This window comes from Lepidochelys olivacea (assembly GCF_965140295.1).
Source record: "Lepidochelys olivacea isolate rLepOli2 genome assembly, chromosome: 10".
NCBI lineage: Eukaryota > Metazoa > Chordata > Testudines > Cheloniidae > Lepidochelys > Lepidochelys olivacea.
The window spans coordinates 37,776,726-37,800,795 of NC_140420.1; the positions used below are offsets into that span (position 1 = coordinate 37,776,726).

The 24,070-nt window shown below is 42.2% G+C and overlaps 1 protein-coding gene across 4 annotated transcripts in view; it reads left to right on the forward strand.

Moving 5' to 3' along the window:
- The window catches only part of TBC1D24 (TBC1 domain family member 24), a 63,814-nt gene that overhangs the window by 4,513 nt on the left and 35,231 nt on the right, over positions 1–24,070 (forward strand). For 2 of the 4 annotated variants that reach the window (XM_084640911.1, XM_084640908.1), the window contains exons 2-3: positions 18,062–19,096; positions 23,894–23,911. In XM_084640911.1, coding sequence (XP_084497037.1) covers positions 18,090–19,096; positions 23,894–23,911 — 1,025 coding nt within the window. In that variant the 5' untranslated portion in view covers positions 18,062–18,089. Of the gene's footprint in view, positions 1–15,800; positions 15,871–18,061; positions 19,097–23,893; positions 23,912–24,070 lie in introns of those variants that run through there. The other 2 variants (XM_084640909.1, XM_084640910.1) reach the window with 2 other exon arrangements.

The following is a 24,070-nucleotide window of genomic DNA, read 5'->3' on the forward strand; positions in this document are numbered from 1 at the left end:
GCAAACACTGCGTTTTCAATCACGATAGCTCTCTGAATATGAGATCACACTGGAGACAAGGCACAGACAGTTTACTTCTCGGTAAACTGTTGAGGTCAACCCCAACCTGCATGGAGTTAACCTTGACATAAGCAGGCAAGGGCAAAAACTATAGTTCCTTGTCTCCACTAGGATTTTACATCAAGGTAGGTATCTTGATGTAAAAAGTTCACTTTTTTTGTATTGAGACATACCCCTTTCTGAGGGGGCTGACAAAAAAGGTGCCATTTGAGGTGAAGGATTTCTGTGTTGAACATTTTGCAACCTTTTTGCTCACACTGTTGTTGAATGTTCCTACTCTCCAGCTTCACCAGTGGGGCAGAACTTTGGAAAGACTAGAGAAGAAAACACTGAAGTGTAGCAGTTTATTGCCTGAAAGGTGTTTGTGTACAATTGTTGGCAAGCTGCTTGAAATTACAATGAAAGGAGAAACTATATTTGCCATATTGGCTCTTTGCCAGTGCCTGGCTGTCCTCCAAAGTGAAGAGATCATCCTTTATTTTTTTGGTGACACCTGCTATTGGGAATTAGCTTTTTCAGGAAAGGGATTATCCATTAATTCTATGGTATAGATGTCCTCGATAAGGATGCCCTTCTGAGCAACCTAGCAAAGAATCTCATGTTAGGTTTTGTTACTTTGTGGGGGTGGGAGGGTGTAATGAAGTGGCCTTTGGCGGGACACTACTGAGAGTATCGATTCAGGACTAATTGCTTAGAAAAGGGCAGTCACAGCCCAAGGCTTTACTATTAAGGCATACCAAACCCAGCCAAACAGAGAGGACTTTGGTTTTACCCCACTGGCTAACCAGAAGTTGTACAAGCAATTCCCTCAGATACTCCAGTTCCCTTGTATCACCACTCTTTATGGAGATGGATGGTTATGAAAACCAATACCCCAGTAAAAGAAAAAAGGTTCTCCCGATCCCAAAGGACCAAGCCCCAGACCCAGGTCAATATTCAAGTCAGATCTTACCCACAGATCACGCTGTTGCCAATCCTTTTAAATCTAAAATCTAAAGGTTTATTCATTAAAAGAAAGAAATATAGATGGGTTAGCCAAAATTGGTTAAATGGAATTAATTACATACAGTAATGGCAAAGTTCTTGGTTCAGGCTTGTAGCAGTGATGGAATAAACTGCTGGCTTAAGTAAAGTCTCTGGAGTACATCCACAGCTTGGATGGGTCATTCAGTCCATTGTTAAGAGCTTCAGTTTGTAGCAAAGTTCCTCCAGAGGTAAGAAACAGTATTGAAGACAAAATGGAGAAGATGCAGCTGCCTTTTATAGTCTCTTCCCATGTGGCCTGTGCTTCCTTTGTTTCAAAGGCAAGCTGCCTGGCACATGGCTTGAAAGCCTTAGAGTTCCCTCCATAGGCATGTCCCTGCATGCCTTGCTGAGTCACAAGGTGTATCTGCCTTCTCTCAATGGGTCAGTTGTATAGCTGATGGTCCTTAATGGGCCATCAAGCAGGCTAGGCAGTGCTGATGCCAAATTGTCTGGGATGTCACCCAAAAGCATAGCACAAGTTTGAAATACAGACGGTATAGAGCCAATACTTATAACTTTAAATACAAAGATGATACATTCATCCAAATAGCATAACCATAACCAGAAAATCAAAACCTTTTCATAGACACCTTACTTGACCTCCTTTGTACAAGATTTGGGGCCACTACAGGATCTTGGTTGCAACAATGATCTATACGGTCACAGTTCATGTCGATAACATCACAGAGGGTGAGAGAAGAGGAAATAGACTTGGGTTTATAAAGTGTTTATATAATAACTTTAATTTTTTAAGTGTGTGCGCTCCTATAATGTAAATCATCTTTGCTTTTCACCAAGAAATCTTGTGGAAATTTAGGGCCAAATAAAGAGAACAATTAGGTAGTCTAAGCTGACAAAATTTGAATATTTTTACAAGTGGATGGGACTGGATGTTGCACCAATTTAAATACCATCTACCTTTTTAGATTAATGCCTTATCTATACACACATTGTTTTAAAATCGATTTGGCTCAGTTGATTCATTCTTAAATCGATTTTTAAACCTGGCTTACACTGATCTAGTTTATTAACTGTTTTAATTGATTTAAGCATCCACACAGGTATGTTTTGTACTGGTTTAATTAAATCCATTTAAAAACACACTTTTAGTTAAATCTGTGTAATTTTTAATATAGACAAGGCCTAATTTGTGGCTTGCATCCACTTGATCAGCTTGTAACTCTCTGAATTTGGCCCACTGGCTGGAAGCTAGTTTAAGCTGATGTAGCTCATATTTTGAAGGGGTTGCAAAAGGAGTAAAGCAAGAGACGCACTAGTTTACGCCCTCTTTCGTCTCTCTGGCTTGTAAATTGTACGAAGTTAGACACCTTTGCCTGTTAGTGAGGGGGCATAAATAGTTCTCAAGGAATTTGTGTGTAAGAGTCTTAACTTGCCACTTTACACAGCACTGAGTTTGCCTTTTAGTTTATCATGCAGGCATGTATTCTTCAATGTTTGTAATGGGGCAAGGCAGGAAAATGAAAGGTTTGTTTGGTTAATAAACTTTTTTTTTTTGGCTTGCATTGTGTCTGAATAGTGAGTGACTGGGGCAGCTCAGCAGCCCAGAGCTCTTGGGCCTGATATCCCAGTCTGGTGCACATTTAACTAATACTCCTGAAGTGTAAATTGCATCAAAAAGATCCTACCTTATGATACTGGAAGATCAAAGGGCTGTCTATTGTGGCTTAGCACGAAGCTTGTAGAAAAAGTGGGTGAGACCGTCTTGAAAGGTGTGGTCTGGGCCAAATCCCTTAAAGCAGCTCTAATTTTCTCCTTTGCGAACCTGCAGAATGGATTCCAGGAGCTGTTGGTGTTGATGTGGAGTGTAGAGGCAGGGGATTCCAGTTACTTGTGGAACTCACTTATCATATTGGTGTCATACTGAGTATGTTTATAGGGGGGTTGTATGCCTTGGGATTTGGACTGCGTAGAGGTCAGGTGTATGTGAGTGGTTGTACCAGTGCTGCCTTTTCTACAGATTTATCACTAAAGGGCTTGTGTGTACTGGTACTATTTACTGCACTTCCATCTGTATATTAATTAGTGGGAAGAACAGAGCTGATAGGTATGCACTGATACAACACTATTATTAATGTGGGCACAATGCTAATGCACACAGTGGTGTCTCTAGACATTGTCTACAGGCACTCAGAACTGAGTCACTTTATCATTTCTTTTCAGATGCCTCTGATTTACCTTAATTGTTCAGTGTTATGCTCTCTCCTGGGTTTTAGTAGTGTATGCCCATTATCTATTAATCTTCCCCACTTTGTAAAAATTCTCTACAAGCTTCAACTGATGCTATCAGCTACTGTTGTCCCCCCACTGTTCCTCAGACGTTCTTGTTAACTGCTGGAAATGGCCCACCTTGATTATCACTACAAAAGGTTTTCTTACCCCCCACCCCAGCTCTCCTGCTGGTAATAGCTCATCTTAAGTGATCACTCTCCTTACAGTGTGTATGATAACACCCATTTTTTTTCATGTTCTGTTTGTATATAAATCTCCTCACTGTATTTTCCACTGAATGCATCTGATGAAGTGAGCTGTAGCTCACGAAAACTTATGCTCAGATAAATTGGTTAGTCTCTAAGGTGCCACAAGTACTCCTTTTCTTGTCTCTATGCTGGTCATAATGAAGCTGCTGTTGTCTCTATGCTGGTCATAATCTAAATTTGCAGATAATAGTAAAACATGGTGGCATGAACATCAGTGAGAACAGAAAATAGAAAGAGAGAGACGAATGCAAGCAATATATCTTATGGGAGACTAAACCAAAGTGCAGACATTTTAATAGGAAATGTTTTTAAAATTAGTAATGGAAAAGGAGACCTAAGGATGATAGTGGAGAGGAAATTGAAGATGAGCTTGCTATACGATACAGTTGTAAAATGATTCATTTTTATTTCATTTTTATTATATGCCATTACATCATATAGCTTTGAGCAGACAGTTAAGCTCTACTGCATCTAGAATACAATATTCCTTTCTGGGCATTTCAATGTCAGAAAGATGTAGACAAACCAGAGGTGTTTGGGAAAGAAATAAAATTATTTTAAAGATTGAAGACACTGACTCTGTGGTAAGGAAACATTAAAGCCTGAATAGGTATTGCTTAGCTGATGAAGACATACCTGTCTGGGAACACCAAGGAGGGAAAGGGCAGTTGAGCATGACATAAGGGAGTAAATGTGCAAAATTAAGGAAGGGAAAATTTGGGCTACAGATTAGAAAAAATTTACTGACCTCTACTTTTGGCAGCCTCTCAAGGAAAGTTGTGAAAGCCTCATTTCTCTGGACATTACAGAGTAACCTGGAGATTCTCCTTTGTCAAAGTTGGGATGGACTAGATGATTTGAGTATTTTCCACCTTTGATTCTATGCTTAAATAGTATTAAATATTACTAAACAAGTTTTAAAGTATTGACTGAAGGGAATGCTGGTATTCTCTAAATCTCAGTGCTTTCACTTAATGGGAGAACTGAAAAGATTATTATAATTCACTGATTCCTCTTGGTTTGGTAGATAGGTTTCAGAGTAGCAGCCGTGTTAGTCTGTATTCGCAGAAAGAAAAGGAGTACTTGTGGCACCTTAGCGACTAACCAATTTATTTGAGCATAAGCTTTCGTGAGCTACAGCTTACTGCATCGGATGCATAAAAGTGGAAAATGCAGTGAGGATGTTTTTATACACACAGACCATGAAAAATTGGGTGTTTATCACTTCAAAAGGTTTTCTCTCCCACCACCCCATTCTCCTGCTGGTAATAGTACCAGCATAAAAACATCCTCACTGCATTTTCCACTTTTATGCATGCGATGCAGTGACCTGTAGCTCACGAAAGCTTATGCTCAAATAAATTGGTTAGTCTCTAAGGTGCCACAAGTACTCCTTTTCTGTTTGGTAGATAGTGATTCTATGAATGGAATATTTTCATCTGCTGCTTTTGTATTCATTTCTTGGAGCAGGAAGTTTAGCTTTCCTACTCCTAATGGCTTTCTGAAATTGGAACTAGTCACATAGAAGAAAGTATTCCCTACATCTGCAGACAAAAATTGGAAATGCCACCTCAGCAAAGTTGCCCCTAGGTAACTGCCCAGCAACTTCCATGAGTTCAGTGGTTCAACTTTGGCATCAAACATGCACATTTGGAATGGTTTAGCTACAGCTGTGAAGTTCATTAACTGTGCTAACCATCCTCAGTTGCAGTGGGGGAGGTTTAGATTGGATATTAGGAAAAAAATTTTCACTAAGAGGGTGGTGAAACACTGGAATGCGTTACCTAGGGAGGTGGTAGAATCTCCTTCCTTAGAGGTTTTTAAGGTCAGGCTTGACAAAGCCCTGGCTGGGATGATTTAACTGGGAATTGGTCCTGCTTCGAGCAGGGGGTTGGACTAGATGACCTTCTGGGGTCCCTTCCAACCCTGATATTCTATGATTCTATGATTCTCAGTGATTAGTAGATGCTGATATTATAGCAGCGTCCATCTATCTCATTAGTAATGGGACTCCCAGAAAGAATAGAACCATTAACTCTTGTTTTCTGGCAAAATTACAGCTTGACTCCTCTTCTCTCTGACCTCAGAAGTTATTTTTTGCTCTTTCCTTCCTTTTTTTAAAAAAAAAAAAAAAGGTTGTTGGTACAAAATGCCTGCCTCATTCTACCTGAGCGGTGGCTGCATCTCAGTGTTTGGTGAGTGATGTCTGTGTATTGTTTAGAAAGTGCTTTGTGATCCTTTGTAACGAAGAACAATGCTTGAAAAGCTGTTAGACAAAGACTAAACCTGCGACCCAGGGTGCAAATTAACTGAGCTGCTCGAACAATCCTATACACATGCAGGTTTTCAGTAGAGTTGGAAACCGGAACCCTTAATATCACAGTACAGACCCCACCTGAGCTAAAGGAGTAACTCTATTGGCAGATAGCAATAGTAGGCTGTCATCCAGTGTGGCCTACTCATTAGAAAGAGGTGCTCCAGCTGCTGCCAGTGTGTTACAGCTCCATAGCTCACAGCCGCTGTAACCTAAAAGAATAAAACAATTGTCTACTGTTTTGTGTTCACTGTATTAAATTATAACAAAGTATCAATCAAATTCATACTATTTTTTTAGTGTAACCTACTTAGAACAATTTTGAAAATATTTTTGACACTTGAAATCCCTCTTCTCTTCAACCTCAAGTCCTTGTATTATGGTCACTGTCCTGACCAAGAAGCTCCTCAGTGGTGCTACTTGTTTGGCAACCTTTCCAGTAGTTAGCAACAGAGAACATTTATTTGAGGCTACCTTTGTTGTGCCGTCATTCCCAGGAAATGAGGGCAAATCTGGGACTGCAGTAGCAATCACCTGTTGTAGCAGTCCAGAGCACTTTCACTGAGTTATTGTGCCTGTGAATGTAGGGGTGTTTTTCAGATGCAAAAATAAAACTCTGGGTAGGAACATCTGCCAGACTAGATTAGACCCATGGTCCATCTATCTCAGTGTCCCATCTCTAGGAGTGGCTAGCACCAGATTCTTCAGAGAAATGTGTGGGAATCCTGCAGTAGGCACATATGGGGTAATTCCCACCTGCCTCCTACACACACACACACACACGGTCTCTAATAGTTGTAGGTTGACTTAAGCTCTGAAGCCCTTCCACAAAATTTTTATCATTATTAATTATAACTCTGATTATTCTTGTTACTTGTATAAACACCCGGTCCCTTTTTGAATCTTTTAAAATTCTTGGCCTCAACCATTTCATGTGGCAGAGTTCCACCATTTAATTACACACTGTCATTAGTTTTGAATTTCACTCCTGTTTCAAAAAAAGCAAAGGAGGACTTGTGGCACCTTAGAGACTAACAGATTTATTTGAGCATAAGCTTTCATGAGCTACAGCTCACTTCATCGGATGCATTCAGTGGAAAATTTTTTTCCTTTTTCAATTTCATTTACCGTCCCTTGTTCTTGTCTTAAGATACAGAGCAAACAGAACAGTAAGGTCCTAATCCACCTTTTCTACACAATTCATTATTTGACATACTTCTCTCATGTCCCTTCTTTGTCTTCTTTCTAAAGTAACAACAATCCCAATCTTTGTGAAGAAAGACTGAAAAGGAGTTTTTCCAGGCTCTTGGTCATTCTTATTGCCTTTCTGTGGATTCCCTCTAGTTCTACAATATCCTGTTTGAGATGGGGTGACCAGTACTGCACACACTATTCGGATGAGACCACACCACTGATTTACATAATGGCATTATAATATTCTCAGTATTGTTTACTGTCCCATTCTTTATGCAACCTAACATTGTTTGCTTTTTTGATTTCCACTGCACATTGAGTGGAGCTCGCTATTCAGCTATCTGCAGTGACTCCCAAGTCCATTTCTTGAGTTGATATGGTTAATTTAGAACCCCATAAGGTATATGAATAGCTTTAATTTTCCCTGCCAGTGTGTATTACTTTACATTTGTTGTAAATGTAATTGCTTGCATCAGAAATTATGTGCAGATTCTGGTTTTAAGAATCAAGAACATTTGGAATCCTTTGTTTGGAACACGTTCTATGTACAGTTTGACAGTATATTTAGCTCATCTGTGCTTCATCAGTTTGAGAGATTCTGGTAATGACCCTACACTTTCTAAGAAAGAAATCTAGTTTCCTTTAAGAAATCTCTAGCGCCAGTTATCTCTCTGGACCACTGGAGACTTAACTCCTGCTGTTCATGTGCATTTGATGGTAATTAAATGCATTATAGATTGGATCACATTAAGATGCCATTAATGCAGCCTTAATAATTGAAGCATAGGGTCCTAATGCCTGTTTTCTGTCACTATCCTTCATGAGGGGAGGGATAGCTCAGTGGTTTGAGCATTGGCCTGCTAAACCCAAGGTTGTGAGTTCAATCCTTGAGGGGGCCATTTAGGGATTTGGGGCAGAAATTGGGGATTGGCCCTGCTTTGAGCAGGGGTTTGACTAGATGACCTCCTGAGGTCCCTTCCAGCCCTGATAGTCTATGATTCTATGTGCAGCCATGCATGCTGTTCCAAGGGACCTGGTTAAGACTCATGAACCAGCTCATCCTACTGAGCACTCTTTTCCAGCTGTAAAAGTGAGACATGGAGTGTAGCAATTTTAGTTCATGGTGGACCTCCAGATCTTATAGAACTTTGTCCCCAAGGTATAAGGGAAGCTAGAGCAGAAAGCAATCACCCAGTTCTCCGTGGCTCTGGATAAATTAGTACTAGGGTATTACTCAGATCTATGCTCATGAAGCTGGCTCAAAAGCCCAATTTAAGCCATGAGAGAGCTGGTGCTGCTGTACACAAAGCCTGGGGCAATTTGTAGGGAGATCGAATTGCATTTAACCTCAATAAGGCAATCCATTGAACTCGGTGCACTGCTCTTGGAAAAAAAGCATTTCTAATAAATCTCTTAGATTAACTGGACTAATTGCATCCTAGTGGATAGAAATTGATTCCAGTGTTAGCATGGTATGATCAGTTTTCCCTGTGGTGCAAATATCTGCATACTTAGGGAAGCTAGCTAAAGTTGTAGGTATCTCTTGTTCACTAAAGAAAATCGTCTTCTATTAGGGTATGTTGATTTCTATTGTCCCTGTCTTGTTTCCAAATTAATATAGTAGGAGTATTATTTATTAAGTCAGCTGCTACAAATGTAGGGGTATAAGGGGGTGCACGCCTCGCCCCGTTGGATTCAGCTCTTTGTCCCCACTCCTTAAAGACTCAAAGACGCTCCAAACTGGTGCAACACCCGTACTCTCTATTTTGTGTCCGTTCCCACCACCAGTTTCCCACTATTTACAGGCCATTTACATGGCTTGGCCTCTCACAGGCCTGACCAGCAACAGACTAGTAGGCTCTTTCCTCCCTCTGAGCCTGCCCTTTCCCTCCTTGTCTCCACCTCCCTTCCGCTTCCTCCCAGCCTTTTAGCTCCTGCTAATGAGGCTGGCAGATGCAGGCAGTTCCCAGGCAAGCACTATTTACCCAGCCCCAATCCATTCCCCCTGATTGGAGGCCGGGATAGCAGGAGCTGATTCGGGGCTTTCCTAGCAGCGCCCTGCCACATGGGGGTAGAGAAGAAGCTGGAGGAGAGATTGAACACAGGGAGTAAGAGCACAAGTGTGTATTAGCTGACATTCATTTCTTCTACAGTATTTTTGTACCAATAGGAAATTACTGTATTCCCTTTTAAGTCACAGACCCCTTGGTGTATACAACATCAACATCTCAGTTATGGCTCAGTGCTCTTGGAGAATGTGAAGTTATGTCTACTGAAAGTTGTGGGGAGGTTTTTTGTTTTATTTTTAATTGGGGGTGGGGAGAATTAATAGCCAATCACTTTTGAAGCAGTAGATGTGATAATCTGTACATGTAAACTCTACTCAAATATGAGTGTACTAGGGATGCAAAGGAGACAGAGGTTAGTAATGCTGCAGCAAGTGATAAGGAAACAACTAAATGTGAAACCAGAGAGAGTGTGGGAATGGCTCTGCATTGCAGCATCAGGAGGTTAGCTAGTGGTCTTTATGTGGAGGGGAAAATAGACCATCTGTTTTCTGTTAACATGTTGTATAACATGTTTATAAAAATATATGCTGCAATTTAGTTTGATGACAGTTGTCTACCAATACCTCTGGAGTTCAAATCAGGGTAGCTATATGCAAGATCAACAAGAAGTACTTGTGGTGCCTTAGAGACTGACAAATTTATTTCATGGTCTAAACCCCACTTTATCAGATGCATGGAGTAGAAAAAAACAGTAGGCAGGTATATATACACAGTACATGAAGAAAAGATGGGAGTTGCCTTACCAAGTGGGGGTTAGTGCTAATGAGACAATTCAGTTAAAGTGGAAGTGGGCTATTCTCAATAGTAGAATACTAAGGGAGGAAAAATCACTTTTGTAGTGGTAATCGGGCCAATGTAAATAGGGTGGCCCATTTCAAACGGTTGACAAGAAAGTGTGAGTAACAGTAGGGGGAAATTAGTTTTTGTAGTGACCCATCCACTCCCAGTCTTTATTCAGGGCTAATTTGATGGTGTCCAGTTTGCAAATTAATTCCAGTTCTGCAGTTTCTCATTGGAGTCTGTTTTTGAAGGTTTTTTGTTGAATTGCCACTTTTAAGTCTGTTATTGAGTGTCCATGAAGATTGAAATGTTCTCCTACTGGTTTTTGAATGTTATAATTCTTGACATCTGATTTGTGTCCATTTATTCTTTTGCATAGAGATTGTCCGGTTTGGCCAATGTACGTGGCAGCGGGGCATTGCTGGCACATCTCCTTCCTTAGAGGTTTTTGAGGTCATGCTTGACAAAGCTCTGGCTGGGATGATTTAGTTGGGGATTAGGTCCTGCTTTGAGCAGGGGATTGGACTAGATGAGCTCCTGAGGTCCCTTCCAACCCTGATATTCTATGATGGCATATATCACATTGGTAGATGTACAGGTGAACGAGCCCCTGATGGTGTGGCTGATGTGGTTAGGTCCTATGATGGTGTCCCTTGAATAGATACGCGAACAGAGTTGGCAATGGGGTTTATTGCAGGGATAGGTTCCTGGATTAGTGTTTTGTTGCGTGGTGAGTAGTTGCTGGTGAGTATTTGCTTCAGGTTCGGGGGCTGTCTGTAAGTGAGGATTGGCCTGTCTCCCAAGCTCTGTGAGAGTGAGGGATCGTCCTTCAGGATAGGTTGTAGATCCTTGAAGATGTTTGGAGAAAGGAGGTAATTGTCATAGAATCATAGAATATCAGGGTTGGAAGGGACCTCAGGAGGTCATCTAGTCCAACCCCCTGCTCAAAGCAGGACCAATCCCCACTTTTTGCCCCATCCCTAAGAGCTACCCCTCAAGTATTGAACTCACAACCCCTGGGTTAAGTAGGCCAATGCTCAAACCACTGAGCTATCCCTCGCAAGTTAAGCCAGTGAAACTTCTGCTACTTTAGATGAATAATGTTGATTTCAGAACCATGGTTCATTGTTATGTCACAGGTATGCAAAATGTAGGTGAAGTGTCAGCTTTGGCAAACTTCCCTACTTTATCACCAACCAGTTAATAGGGAATTGACAAGATCTTTAAACATAAGGAACAAAGTTATCCAAGTGACTCTTAGCATGTCAGGCTTATTAAAAGAGGCAGTATCAGGTCAACATAAGATTATTTAGTTTTTAAACAATAAAAACACTGGAGATAAATTTTTAAAATGATTTTTAAAAAATTCAGTGAACGCAGGTGTGTTTTCTATTTTTTAAATGTTCTCCTACAGTGATGTAACTCAGATATTTCAATTCTTGCCAGTTCCAAAGTGTCAGAAAGTAAAACTGACTTGAAATAAGCTATAAGCAAAAATTACACCTGACTAGACAGTGTTCAGTATCTGGACTGATGATGATGCCAAAAATTAGTGCTTAAAATTTGTAGATTTTATAATCTAAAATATTTAAAAAATGTTCTTACCTTTTATTTATTACCAACAAATATCTTTAACCTGGCAGAGTCTCCTTAAAGTGACAGATTGATTTAACTCAAGATTATTCAAATCAATATTTTGCCACTTAACTTTTCTTTAGGAGGGGAAAAAAATAATTATCACAGGTAACAGTCAAAGAATTCTTGAGTCCTATTCAAGTGGTGAAAGTGTTAGATTAATTACTGTACATTTTATTTGGATTCTTCATATGTTACAATTTGATGAAATAGGTTAAGGTTATAGTCATATAAATGGCAATTTGCTGAATTGGGGCCAAGACCCAAGTGTTTTACAGAGACTGTAAGCTACAGGAATCATATTGAAATGCAGCCATTTGCAGGGTAGAATGTGACAACCATTAAGCTATAATAATATTACACAACGCCTTTTAAAGGAAAAGAGAAGAATAACTTCTATAGTTGAACATCTGAGGGGAGGTCTAAGAAGGCAGAATATGATCACCCACATTAGAATTGGCCAGCATACCTGGGTTAAAATCTCCTCTTCTCTTTTAATAACTTCTGCGGAAAAGGGTAGTGCTACTATGCCATGGGTATCTGCTAATCATTCATCAATATCCTTGTGCATTTCAGTTGACGTCTTACTGCCAAAAGAGCATAGAAGGCTGAGCCTCTTCAGTTGCTGGCCCAACCGTTTTAATTTTTGATGCACAGTTTCAGTGGAAAAATCTTCTTTTTGTCTGCAGTAACCTCTTCTGTTGGTATAGAGAGAACAGTCTCTTTCAATGTAGTTTTTAAGAAAGATAGTGGAAGGAAAGTAGCCCAAATGACAAGCACACAAGAGGAAGCAGATAAAGATAATTCTGTTCATGGAATAGGAAATGTCGCAGAACTAATTAATTACAAAGATCTGTCCAGTTCTCCCCTAGTCAATTGTCGGAAAACATGGCAATTTGGAGGCTATCCACATTCAGTGCATGGTTTTAGGATATAAGATTTCTTCATTTGGTCTTATTTATATGGTTTAATAGTAGAAGCTAACCCTAGAAAAGCCTCTAGTCCATGCCATTGCAAGGGCAGATAATCCTGACAGAGTAGTTGACAGAGCTTCCGTTACTTCCCTTTGACTATTTTATTGTGTAATAGATCTCACTCAGGAAACTCTTCTGAGAGTCAGCAAAAAAAAATCCTTTTCTTAATTTCATTCTGTTCTACTTGTATGCCCTTGATGCATGCTAAATAATTCTATTCCTTCTTCACATACACAGTCTCTAAACACAATTGAGACAATTGTCTCCCCTTAAACAAACTGTGAATAGTTTTTTAATCTTTTCTCATCTTTTCTCCCTTTACCCCCTTTATCAGTTTTATTATTTTCTAAACCCCATCTCTTTCTGTTGCTGAGATACCCAGAACTTCATACAGTATTCTAGGTGCAATCTTGTCAAATCTTTATGAATCAGGATTATTGGCTCCATGACATGTTTCTGCATATTCAGCCCAGAATCAGCTTTTTTTGGTGTCACTTGCCATAATGCTAGTTTGCTGTCTGCTACCATCCGTAGGTGTCTCTTGGCATTACTGCTTTCCAGGTACTCCTCTTCCATTCAATACTCAGGTGGCTTGTGTTTCTGTCTGCACATTGGGCTGTGTCACTCTTTTCTGGGTTGAATATCATTATGGTATGGACAGGAGAAAAAAATTATGACCCTTCGTATTTTCCTGTCCTCACTGGTATCAAGCATTCCGGTTCTTTGGTGTTCAGGACATTGTCTTATACTATAGTTCCAACTAGTTTCCTAGGTTGGAGTGTCAGGTTCTCCAGGGTTGCTGTGGCAGGAGGAAAGATTTGTGGCTGCCAGGAGGTGTGTCTGGGACTCTAAAGCCAGTCCCCACTATATCTTGGTGGAACATCAATCCCCTACCACCCTTCTTCTCCACCAAGTCTACTTTGAATTGCCCCCAACTGCTGGATCCCATCCCCTTCCTTTCACATGGAAGCAGTAGGAAGAGATGGGTAGTACAGAAAAGCTGCAGTTGTTGAGAGTCGGAGTTTCTGACACGGAGATGCCTCCTGTGTGGTTATATGAAAGCTGTTCTGCCATAGCTCTGGGCTAATCCATACCCTGCTCGTGACCTCATGAGACTGGAATTTGGAACAGCCCAAGTTCCATGGCAGAATAAAATATGCCTTTTTGAATGTAGGACATGCAGTGGCAATGCACCATGGCTCATTAAGATGCAGGGGAAAAACCTAGAATGTCACTTACAGAGGCTTCAGGTACCGGTTCCAGCACAGGTGCTTGGCTGGGCACCACTGCATTGAAGAATTTTGTTTCAATGAGCTGGTCGTGCTTTGGACAGCCTTGACAGTATCCCTTTGCTAATGTTAATGACCTACAGACTGATAGTTTTGTTCAGACGTGTGTTATCCTTCCTGGAAAAGCCTCCTTAGCAATGATCTGATTGGGGCTCTTTTGCCATCAGGGCTCTGCCCCAGAGTTTCCCAAGCTAGGATTGTCACCACACTGGATTTGTAGGATGGGAGAAGAACTGGTGGAGCAGGTAAAAGTCTATGACTCTAGATCGGGGTGGGCAAAGTACGGCCCGCAGGCCAGATCTGGCCCGTCAAGACTTTGGATCCGGCCCCTGGGATTGCCACCCCAGTGGCGCTGCAGGCTCTACACCGCTCCCGGAAGTGGCCGGCACCATGTCCCTGTGGCCCCTGTGGGAGGGCAGAGGGCTCCGTGTGCTGCCCTCGCCTGTAGGCATCACCCCCTACAGCTACCACTGGCTGGGAGCAGGGAATCAGATTTTTTTGATAAAATACTTCTTTGGGGAAAAAATCGATCTAAAGATACATTATAGTTCAAAGATATCTCATCATGGAATAGGGATTATAAATTCTAATTCTATAGTATGAGACAATGTATTCATGTAATGTTTAAGAAAAGTTTTGTAAGTGAGTTCCAAGAGTTCCTGGATTAGGGACCCAATCTCTGGGGTTCCAGGGGCTTCTGTATAGATTATTTAGGTTAATCTTTCTATCTACCCAATGGGACTCAGTGCTCAGTCTAGAAGAGCTACCTCTACCCCGATATAACGCGGTCCTTGGGAGACAAAAAAATCTCACAGCGTTATAGGTGAGACCGTGTTATATCGAACTTGCTTCCCCCCCCCCGTTCCTTGTTCCCTGACCACCCCCTCCAGAGACCCCCATCCCTACTCACCCCCAGGACCCCACCCCGTACCCAACCCCCCGCCCCCTGACTGCTCCGACCCCTATCCACACCCCCCGCCCCCTGACAGGCACTCACTGGTAGTGGCGGGAAGCAGAGCAATATGGCCCCAGCCCGCTTCACTCTGCCACCTCCCAGCTGCAGAGCTCCATTTCCCACCACTGGTGAGTGCGGGGAGGTTGGGGAAAGGATGCCCCCTGAACTCACCTGCGGCGGGAAGCAGAGTCCGCGGCTGGGAGCTGGCGGAGTGGAGCGGGCTGGGGCCGGGCTGCTCCGCTTCCGCCACTGCTGGTGAGTGGGGGGGATCCCTTCCCCCAAGCACCCACCCCCGAGCGACACGGCTGGGGCCGGGGCAAGGGAAGCGGAGTGGGCTGCTCCCAGCCCCCTGCTAATCCCCCGGGCCACTCTGGGACTGTGGAGCCCCCCAAAATGCCCCCCCACAGCTGCTGCCTTCCAGATCTTGGGGACGTGGAGCCCCTGACCGCCCCTGAGACCCTCTACCCCTTATCCAACTGCCCCGCCAGCCCGGCACCCTTAACGTGCTGCTCAGAGCAGCGTGTCAGAGCTTTACCACGTTGTATGCGAACGCGTGTTATATCGGGGTAAAGGTGTACCATCAGAGATGCTTAGTTTTGCAATTCTCAAACTACGGATATGTCTCTCCAGAGATAACATGCTTGTTAACAGCAAAAATGTTTTAAAATAAATAAATAATATATAGAGGTGAGAAATAACCAACCTCAATCCTCTTGTCCCTCTGCAAATTTGTGTACACAGTCAATCCCTTACCTCTCTTTGAAACTTTGCACTTTTAGAAAGTTCAATGAATAGAAGATTGTTGGGGGCAGAATAGATCTGGACAAGGAGAAGAAACCTGTAGATAAATGTGAGATGCAAGGGACATATGCTTGTTTGCTGTTGAAGAAAAAAAAATCCAGAATACTTAATGTTGTTGTTTTAGTTTACTAAAACATTTTAAATATCTGTCTTGTGATGTTCTCCTCCTAATACAGCATGGCAAGAAAATCCTCCAAATATTAATGGTTAACCTGTTGAACTGGAGATAGTTCACCTCCCAATGACTTCAAAAATATCTTCTTCAGTTACCTTTGGTAAATAAAATAACCAAACAATCATTCATTTTCTGATATAGCTGTAAAACTAATCTGAAAAGTTTTCAAAATAAATCACTGTTTAAAAATGTATAGTGTGTACCTTCTAAAAATGAAACCTACATCTATCTATCTCTGAGTTGTGAAGAATATGTATGAAGGTTATAACAACCAACAAGAATACACTTTTATGTAAAAAACATAAAATCGAGTCTTCCTGACTAGTGATTTAAATCAAATTTTGGCTCTAGACTGTTCTCAATGGTAGCAGATGACAGAACGAGGAGTAATGGTCTCAAGTTGCAGTGGGGGAGGTTTAGATTGGATATTAGGAAAAACTTTTTCACTAAGAGGGTGGTGAAACACTGGAATGAGTTACCTAGGGAGGTGGTAGAATCTCCTTCCTTAGAGGTTTTTAAGGTCAGGCTTGACAAAGCCCTGGCTGGGATGATTTAACTGGGAATTGGTCCTGCTTTGAGCAGGGGGTTGGACTAGATGACCTTCTGGGGTCCCTTCCAACCCTGATATTCTATGATTCTATGATTCTAAATCCACCCTGTTAATTAATGTTCATACATCTTTCTGGGGTACTTGGTTGGAAGGTGATAGAGAAGTACAAAGTATTATTACTTTGTTCTGGAACTCCTAGTAACTGATGAACTTCACACTGCAATGGACCAGTATACTATAGTCATCCCCCAGGAATAAGCTGGTAGAAACCCCAAATTAGAAATTCACAGGAGAACTCAAACCTCTATTATTCATCCTTCCCAAATGTTGAAAGAAATTCTGCCTGTTTGAATAGGGGTGGGAACATGGCCCCACCCAATTCAACCATACACTGAAAATTGGTCTCAGAATCAGAACAGAACGATGGGACTGAGAACAGAGGGTGGCATAATCCACACTCTTAAGCAGTGTCTTTTTTTCCTCTCAAAATTGATATTTTTAATACAAAAAGCAGAAGCAGATTTCAAAATGAGAAAATATATTTTTGAACTAAACCTTTACTAAGAATCTTTTAGAGAGGCTTTTACTTGTTTTATCATGCTTTACTTTCAAAAGTAACTCCTTTCTTTTAAAAGTTGACATAGTTCCAAGATATCCAGATGAATATTCAAGTAGGATCTAGAGCTATTTGGATCAGAGTTATTGTTGTTCTAGCTAGCACTGGTTGAATATTGGCAAACATGTTTGCCTTGAGTAGGGAAAAGTTTTTGCTTCCCTTTAATGGGGGAAAGAATAGCTTTCATGGGCAAGATATCTATCTTAGGCATTTCAAAATATTTTTAATGCTACTTATTGTTGAGAGTGAACTTGCCTGTAAATGTTAATTTCCCAAAACACTCTGATTTATGGAGCGGGGAGTTTTTTGTTTTCTGGAACACTGATAATCTTTACTCTTATTTATTAACATTGCTGTGCAGCATCATAGCTGTACATTGTGCTTTACTATGGAGAGGTACAATGACTGTCCCTGGCAAATGTAACAAGTCCAGTTGCCTTAGGCCACAATTGTAATTACTAGACAACGCATGCATATGTGCCCTCCCTGAGGAGTTGGGGTCTAGACCCATGATCTCTCAGCTCTGGCTCATGTGGCAAAGATCTGTGTTTTTAAAGGAGATCTTCTGGTGCTGATAATAGGTGGTCTCTTTGTGGGACAGCCACTAGAGGGTGACTTGGTCATACAAGTCTCTGTATGAAAGCTCACGACCCCACAGGCCAGTGCGTTACACTAGGTGCTTGCAGTCCAGGTAATCTTCACCTTGCACTAAGATCAAGGGGGAGAGGCTGGTACTAGACAACACATCACAATGGCTGCCTTTGAATCATTAGGATGATAGCATCTTCTTCATTACACAGTTAATGCAACCATAACTTGAGCTTGTGCAAATGTGCAGAGAAGTCTCTAGCCAGAACAGCTGTTCTAGGGAAACTGCACATTGGAATGTGTTTAGAATCTACACTTGGGCTGAATTTGAATGTACTAGTTAAATGTGGATTAACAACATGCTGTGGTGTGAAAATGGAATAAAATATTGTAAACAAAAATCTGCATCTGGGAACTTGCTTGCAATGGGAAGCAGCTTCACAGCAACACAGAGCAACCTGAATTTCTTTGTCCTGAAGAGGATGGGAAATGGTCTGTTATGAGAAACCACTAAACATTCTTTTCTTTCTCTTCCAGGAAAAAGTACAAGTCCCCTAATGGCCAGATGAGGTCTTTACTCTTCTGTCTTTCTGCAAAAACATTCTCCGCAGCCATGGATGAATATAGTTGCTTTGTGGATTGGGACAAGATGGATGCCACCATCCAGACCCAGGACTCAAAAGAGCTAATCTGCACAGATTTCCAGGAGTTCAAACAGCTTGCCCGACAGGGCTTTTGGGCCAAGAACCACTCTTTGAGAGCCAAAGTATACTTGAAGCTAATTGGCAACATCCCATGCCGCACAGTGACACCAGATGCAAATGTGTACCGGGATATTGTTGTGAAGATCGTTGGCAAGCGTAACACTGGCACCCTCCCATTGCCAGAGTTTGTGGATAATAGTCTGGTTCCCAATTACTGTTTGAATGCTGAGGGCATTGGGGCAGTCAGGAAGATAATCTGTTGCATCGCAAATCAGTTCCCTGACATATCATTCTGCCCAGCGCTGCCTTCTGTGGTGGCTCTGCTCCTCCACTACAGCAGGGATGAGGCAGAGTGCTTTGAGATGGTTTGTCGCATCCTTGCTTGCAATGATCCATCCAAGCGGCTCATTGATCAGACATTCCTGGCATTCGAGTCCTCCTGTATGACCTTTGGTGACCTGGTTAACAAGTACTGCCAGGCAGCACACAAGCTGATGGTGGCAGTGTCTGAGGACGTGCTGGAGGTGTACTCTGACTGGCAGCGGTGGCTCTTTGGAGAGCTGCCCTTGGTGTATGTTGCTCGGGTCTTCGATGTGTTCCTGGTGGAGGGCTACAAGGTGCTCTATCGGATTGCACTAGCACTTCTCAAAGTCTTCCACAAAGTGAGAGCAGGGCAGCCCATGGAGTCGGACAATGTGCAGCAAGACATTCGAGCTTTTGTTAGGGACATTGCCAAGTCAGTGTCTCCTGAGAAGCTGCTGGAGAAAGCCTTTGCCATACGGCTTTTTTCCCGGAAGGAGATCCAGCTTCTGCATATGGCCAATGAGAAGGCCCTTCAGCAGAAAGGCATCACAGTCAAACAGAAGAGGTAAGGCCCCCGGATGCTCTATTTACTTAGCCCTGCCCAACAAGACCAACAGGCTCTTTCTCTCTAGTGAAGGGGACAGCCAGCTCTGCAAGGTCGGTTAGGAGGCTGAATGCTCTGCTAGCACGTCATGTTATCTTTATCCCAGAGGAGTCATTCTCCTGGGGACATAGCTGCAGCCCCAAATGTAGTCATGTAAACCTGGCTTCCATCTGTGTACTAAATTTTCTGAATGTTGCTGAAATACTAACAAGACATATAATCTGTCTGTTATGCCATTACTGAAATGAAGCAATTTTGACAGTTTGCTACTACAGGAGCAAACTTCTAACTATTGACATAGTCAGATGTTCACTACAAATATTAAGATGTGCAAGTTTTTCTGGCTTTTTTAAGTTAAAACACAGTGAACCAAAAAAAGCAGTCCGAGAACAAAGCTATATTGGGAGGGACAGCACCTAAACAAATGTGAAAATTAGGTTTTTTACTGTGATTTTTATGTAAATTGTGATTTCAATGTATGTTTGAAATTGCAGCATTGAACACCAATGTATTATAACAGAAGCAAAGAGTATCTGAAAGTGGGAATGTTCTGCTTAATAGTGCAGCTGAGCCATATTTAGTTTTTCTTTCTTTCAGTAGAGTTGAGAGTAATTAAACTGTAATGGACCTTTATTTACAAGTGATATTTGAAAAGGAGCTTTACAGTCAAAAAGCCTCTTATACAAATCCAAGGACACTTTGTAAGGTTCACAGGTAGAGTCTTAATCTGTTTAGTGGTAGACATTTGTAATCAGATGTGCATCTGAGTGATTTGAAATAAACCAATCACAGACAGAATGGCTATAGGCTGGGACAAAAGATGAACCTATAGAACATGCTTTGTCATCAGGTACGGGAAAGAGGCAACCAGGAAACTTGCAAACTGATCAGATATCTATCTAACCAGGCTAGACTATATGATATGCTGCTTCAGAATGGCGAAAAAAATACAGAACAGTACCAGCTTACTTATCTGAGAAAGCGCCTCGTGCATATACAACAGGTGCAACAAAGAATTCCTGGGAGTACAGCTTCATGCCTCACTTTTCTAGGCAGCTATCTCAATGTTTTATATATTTATATTAAACCCAACAAGATAAGACTTGGGTAAGTGGTGTATGAAATAAAAGCATATTTAGATAAACTTTAAACAGATCCTGAAATTCTACAGACACAGTAACATTTTCCTCCCAAGGCCAACAGTTTGGAGGAAATCTCTACTAAATGCTGTTTTTTTCAAATCTAAAGTTTGGAGAGTTCAGCAATAGCTTAACTAGCCCTTCTATCCGTCACAAGGAAAACTCTCCATGGAAACCTGTGAGCATAGTATCTGGAATGGTGTAATCCAGAGAGATGCTCTTCCACGCTCTTCTTCTAAATTGTGGGATCAGGAGGTACACATAACTAATGTATCTTCTCACAGCCACTTATGTAGAACAGTGAGTTTGACTCAGTACCCTTGAAGGACCTGTATTTGTGATTACTGAAACATTTTATTGGAAAATAGAAAGGAGCATAAATTCTGGCAAATGAAGTGTAAAAATATAATTAGGAAGGACAAACAAGAATTTGATGAACACCTCACCAAAGACTCAAAGTAATAGCAAAAAAATTAAGTACATCAGAATCAGGAAGCCTGCTAAACAACCAGTGTGACCACTGGACGATCAGTATGCTAAAGGAGAACTCAAGGATGATAAGGCCACTGCGGAGAAACTAAACGAATTCTCTGCATCGGCCTTCACAGCAGAGGATGTGAGGGAGATTCCCAAATCTGAGCCATTCTTTTTAGGTGACAAATCTGAGGAACTGTCCCAGATTGAGGTGTCATGAGAGGAGGTTTTGGAACAAATTGATAAATTAAACAGTAATAAGTCACCAGGGTCAAATGGTATTCACCCAAGAGTTCTAAAAGAACTCAAATGTGAAATTGCAGAACTACTAACTGTAGTCTGTAACCTATCATTTAAATCAGCTTCTGTACCAAATGCCTGGAATCCTGCTATCCAGCTAATGTGATGCCAATTTTTCAAAAGGGCTCCAAAGGTGAATCCCAGCAATTACAGGCTAGTAAGCCTGACTTCAGTATGAGGCCTCACCAATGTCGAATAGAGGGGAACGATCACGTCCCTCGATCTGCTCGCTATGCCCCTACATATACATCCCAAAATGCCATTGGCCTTCTTGGCAACAAGGGCACACTGCTGACTCATATCCAGCTTCTCGTCCACTGTCACCCCTAGGTCCTTTTCCGCAGAACTGCTGCCTAGCCATTCGGTCCCTAGTCTGTAGCTGTGCATTGGGTTCTTCCGTCCTAAGTGCAGGACCCTGCACTTATCCTTATTGAACCTCATCAGATTTCTTTTGGCCCAATCCTCCAATTTGTCTAGGTCCTTCTGTATCCTATCCTATCCCTCCCCTCCAGCGTATCTACCACTCCTCCCAGTTTAGTATCATCCACAAATTTGCTGAGAGTGCAATCCACACCATCCTCCAGATCATTTATGAAGATATTGAACAAAACCGGCCCCAGGACCGACCCTTGGGGCACTCCACTTGACACCGGCTGCCAACTAGACATGGAGCCATTGATCACTACCCGTTGAGCCCGACAATCTAGCCAGCTTTCTACCCACCTTATAGTGCATTCATCCAGCCCATACTTCCTTAACTTGCTGACAAGAATACTGTGGGAGACCGTGTCAAAAGCTTTGCTAAAGTCAAGAAACAATACATCCACTGCTTTCCCTTCATCCACAGAACCAGTAATCTCATCATAAAAGGCGATTAGATTAGTCAGGCATGACCTTCCCTTGGTGAATCCATGCTGGCTGTTCCTGATCACTTTCCTCTCATGCAAGTGCTTCAGGATTGATTCTTTGAGGACCTGCTCCATGATTTTTCCAGGGACTGAGGTGAGGCTGACTGGCCTGTAGTTCCCAGGATCCTCCTTCTTCCCTTTTTTAAAGATTGGCACTACATTAGCCTTTTTCCAGTCATCCGGGACTTCCCCCGTTCGCCACGAGTTTTCAAAGATAATGGCCAATGGCTCTGCAATCACAGCTGCCAATTCCTTCAGCACTCTCGGATGCAACTCGTCCGGCCCCATGGACTTGTGCACGTCCAGCTTTTCTAAATAGTCCCTAACCACCTCTATCTCCACAGAGGGCTGGCCATCTCTTCTGCATTTTGTGATGCCCAGCGCAGCAGTCTGGGAGCTGACCTTGTTAGTGAAAACAGAGGCAAAAAAAGCATTGAGTACATTAGCTTTTTCCACATCCTCTGTCACTAGGTTGCCTCCCTCATTCAGTAAGGGGCCCACACTTTCCTTGGCTTTCTTCTTTTTGCCAACATACCTGAAGAAACCCTTCTTGAAGTCTTCGTGAAGGCCAAGACTATAACAGAGTTCAAAAAAGATCTAGATAAGTTCATGGAGGATAGGTCCATCAATGGCTATTAGCCGGGGATGGTGTCCCTACCCTCTGTTAGCCAGAAGCTGGGAATGGGCGACAGGGGATGGGTCACTTGATGATTGCTTGTTCTGTTCATTCCCTCTGCGGCACTTGGCATTGGCCACTGTCGGAAGACAGGATATTGGGCTAGATGGACCTTTGGTCTCACCCAGTATGGCCGTTGGTATGTTCTTATGTCATATGTTGGCCTATGAAATAACACAAGCCTTGGTGGTGCTCTTATATGCAGCTATTCATCTCTTCATAAGGCAGATTTCCTCTCTAGCTGCTTGTTCTCCGTATCCTACATCCTATTAACATCCTTTCTGTATTTCTCCTGCAGACCTTGATGTGTGGCTTCTTCATGTTGGTCAGACCTCTAAAGAGTCAGCACCTTCCCTTGTCAGGCAATCCAAGCATACCTTTCAAGGCTTCTGTCTACTGGACTGTTGGTTAGAAACTTTGAACAGGGAAGCTTTAGTAGTTACCAGGGCCTCCAGACCACTGTTTTTGATGCACCACATTGGAAGCACTGAGTATGTGACAGTCTGGTATATCACTGGTTTCCTCCCTGTTGGGGAAGGGCAAAAGAGTTAAGACAGTCAATGTGTATGATCAGAGAGAGAGAGAGCCGAGTAGCAGCTCCTGACTTCTTCACTCCCTAACACACTAAGAAATGATTTCTCAATAGCCAGCCCAGAGCAACATAGGTGCAGTCTTAGATTTCTTCCAAGCAAGGTTCAGGACTGTCATCACCAGGTGAAAGCAATAAGCAGAGTCACTGGCTAATGAAAAGTTATCACCCTTTCTGTGCCGTTTGCTGGAACATACCATAATCTCTGATGATCTCTCAAAGAGAGACCGTAGAGTAGGTTTGACGCAGGACATTAGGTAGGCAAAAGTAGGTGCAACAGAAGCTTTCTCTCCAGTCTTTGAGAGAACTCAATTTCCCTTATCCAAACTTGTTTGATAGTGAGTGAGCCACGCAGCGGATATGAATTGTTCCCCTAACATCCTGATAGATTTGACAACACAGCAGGAAGGAAACGGACTGAAGGTTGATGGGAGAACAGGAGAACTGATGCTAAATGAGGAATATTGTTAACCTGTCGTCCTCCTTTTTTTTTTCTTTTTTGGGCATTGTTTGATTCAAACCTTATTCTGTGTTTCTCCTTAGGCGCCTTCCATGCATTTTGCTGGGATGTAGGAAATCACTGATCTCTTTTCCTGTCTTTTTTTTATGTCTTTCTCCTTGTGCGTTCTCCTTCTGTCAATTCCATATCCGCTGCACTCCTCCTGTTTGCAGTGTTTCATCTCCTAAAAGGTAGGTTAAAAAACTTTGAATGTTTGTGCTTTGCTCATTTCTTCTGTCTTTGCTTCGCTGCTTTTTTAAAGGCTGTGTGTCATCCCTGCCATGCTGGGGCAGTAGCAGCAGTGCTGGTTGCAGCAACAAACAGCAAGGTAAATAGTTCCTGAATATGCT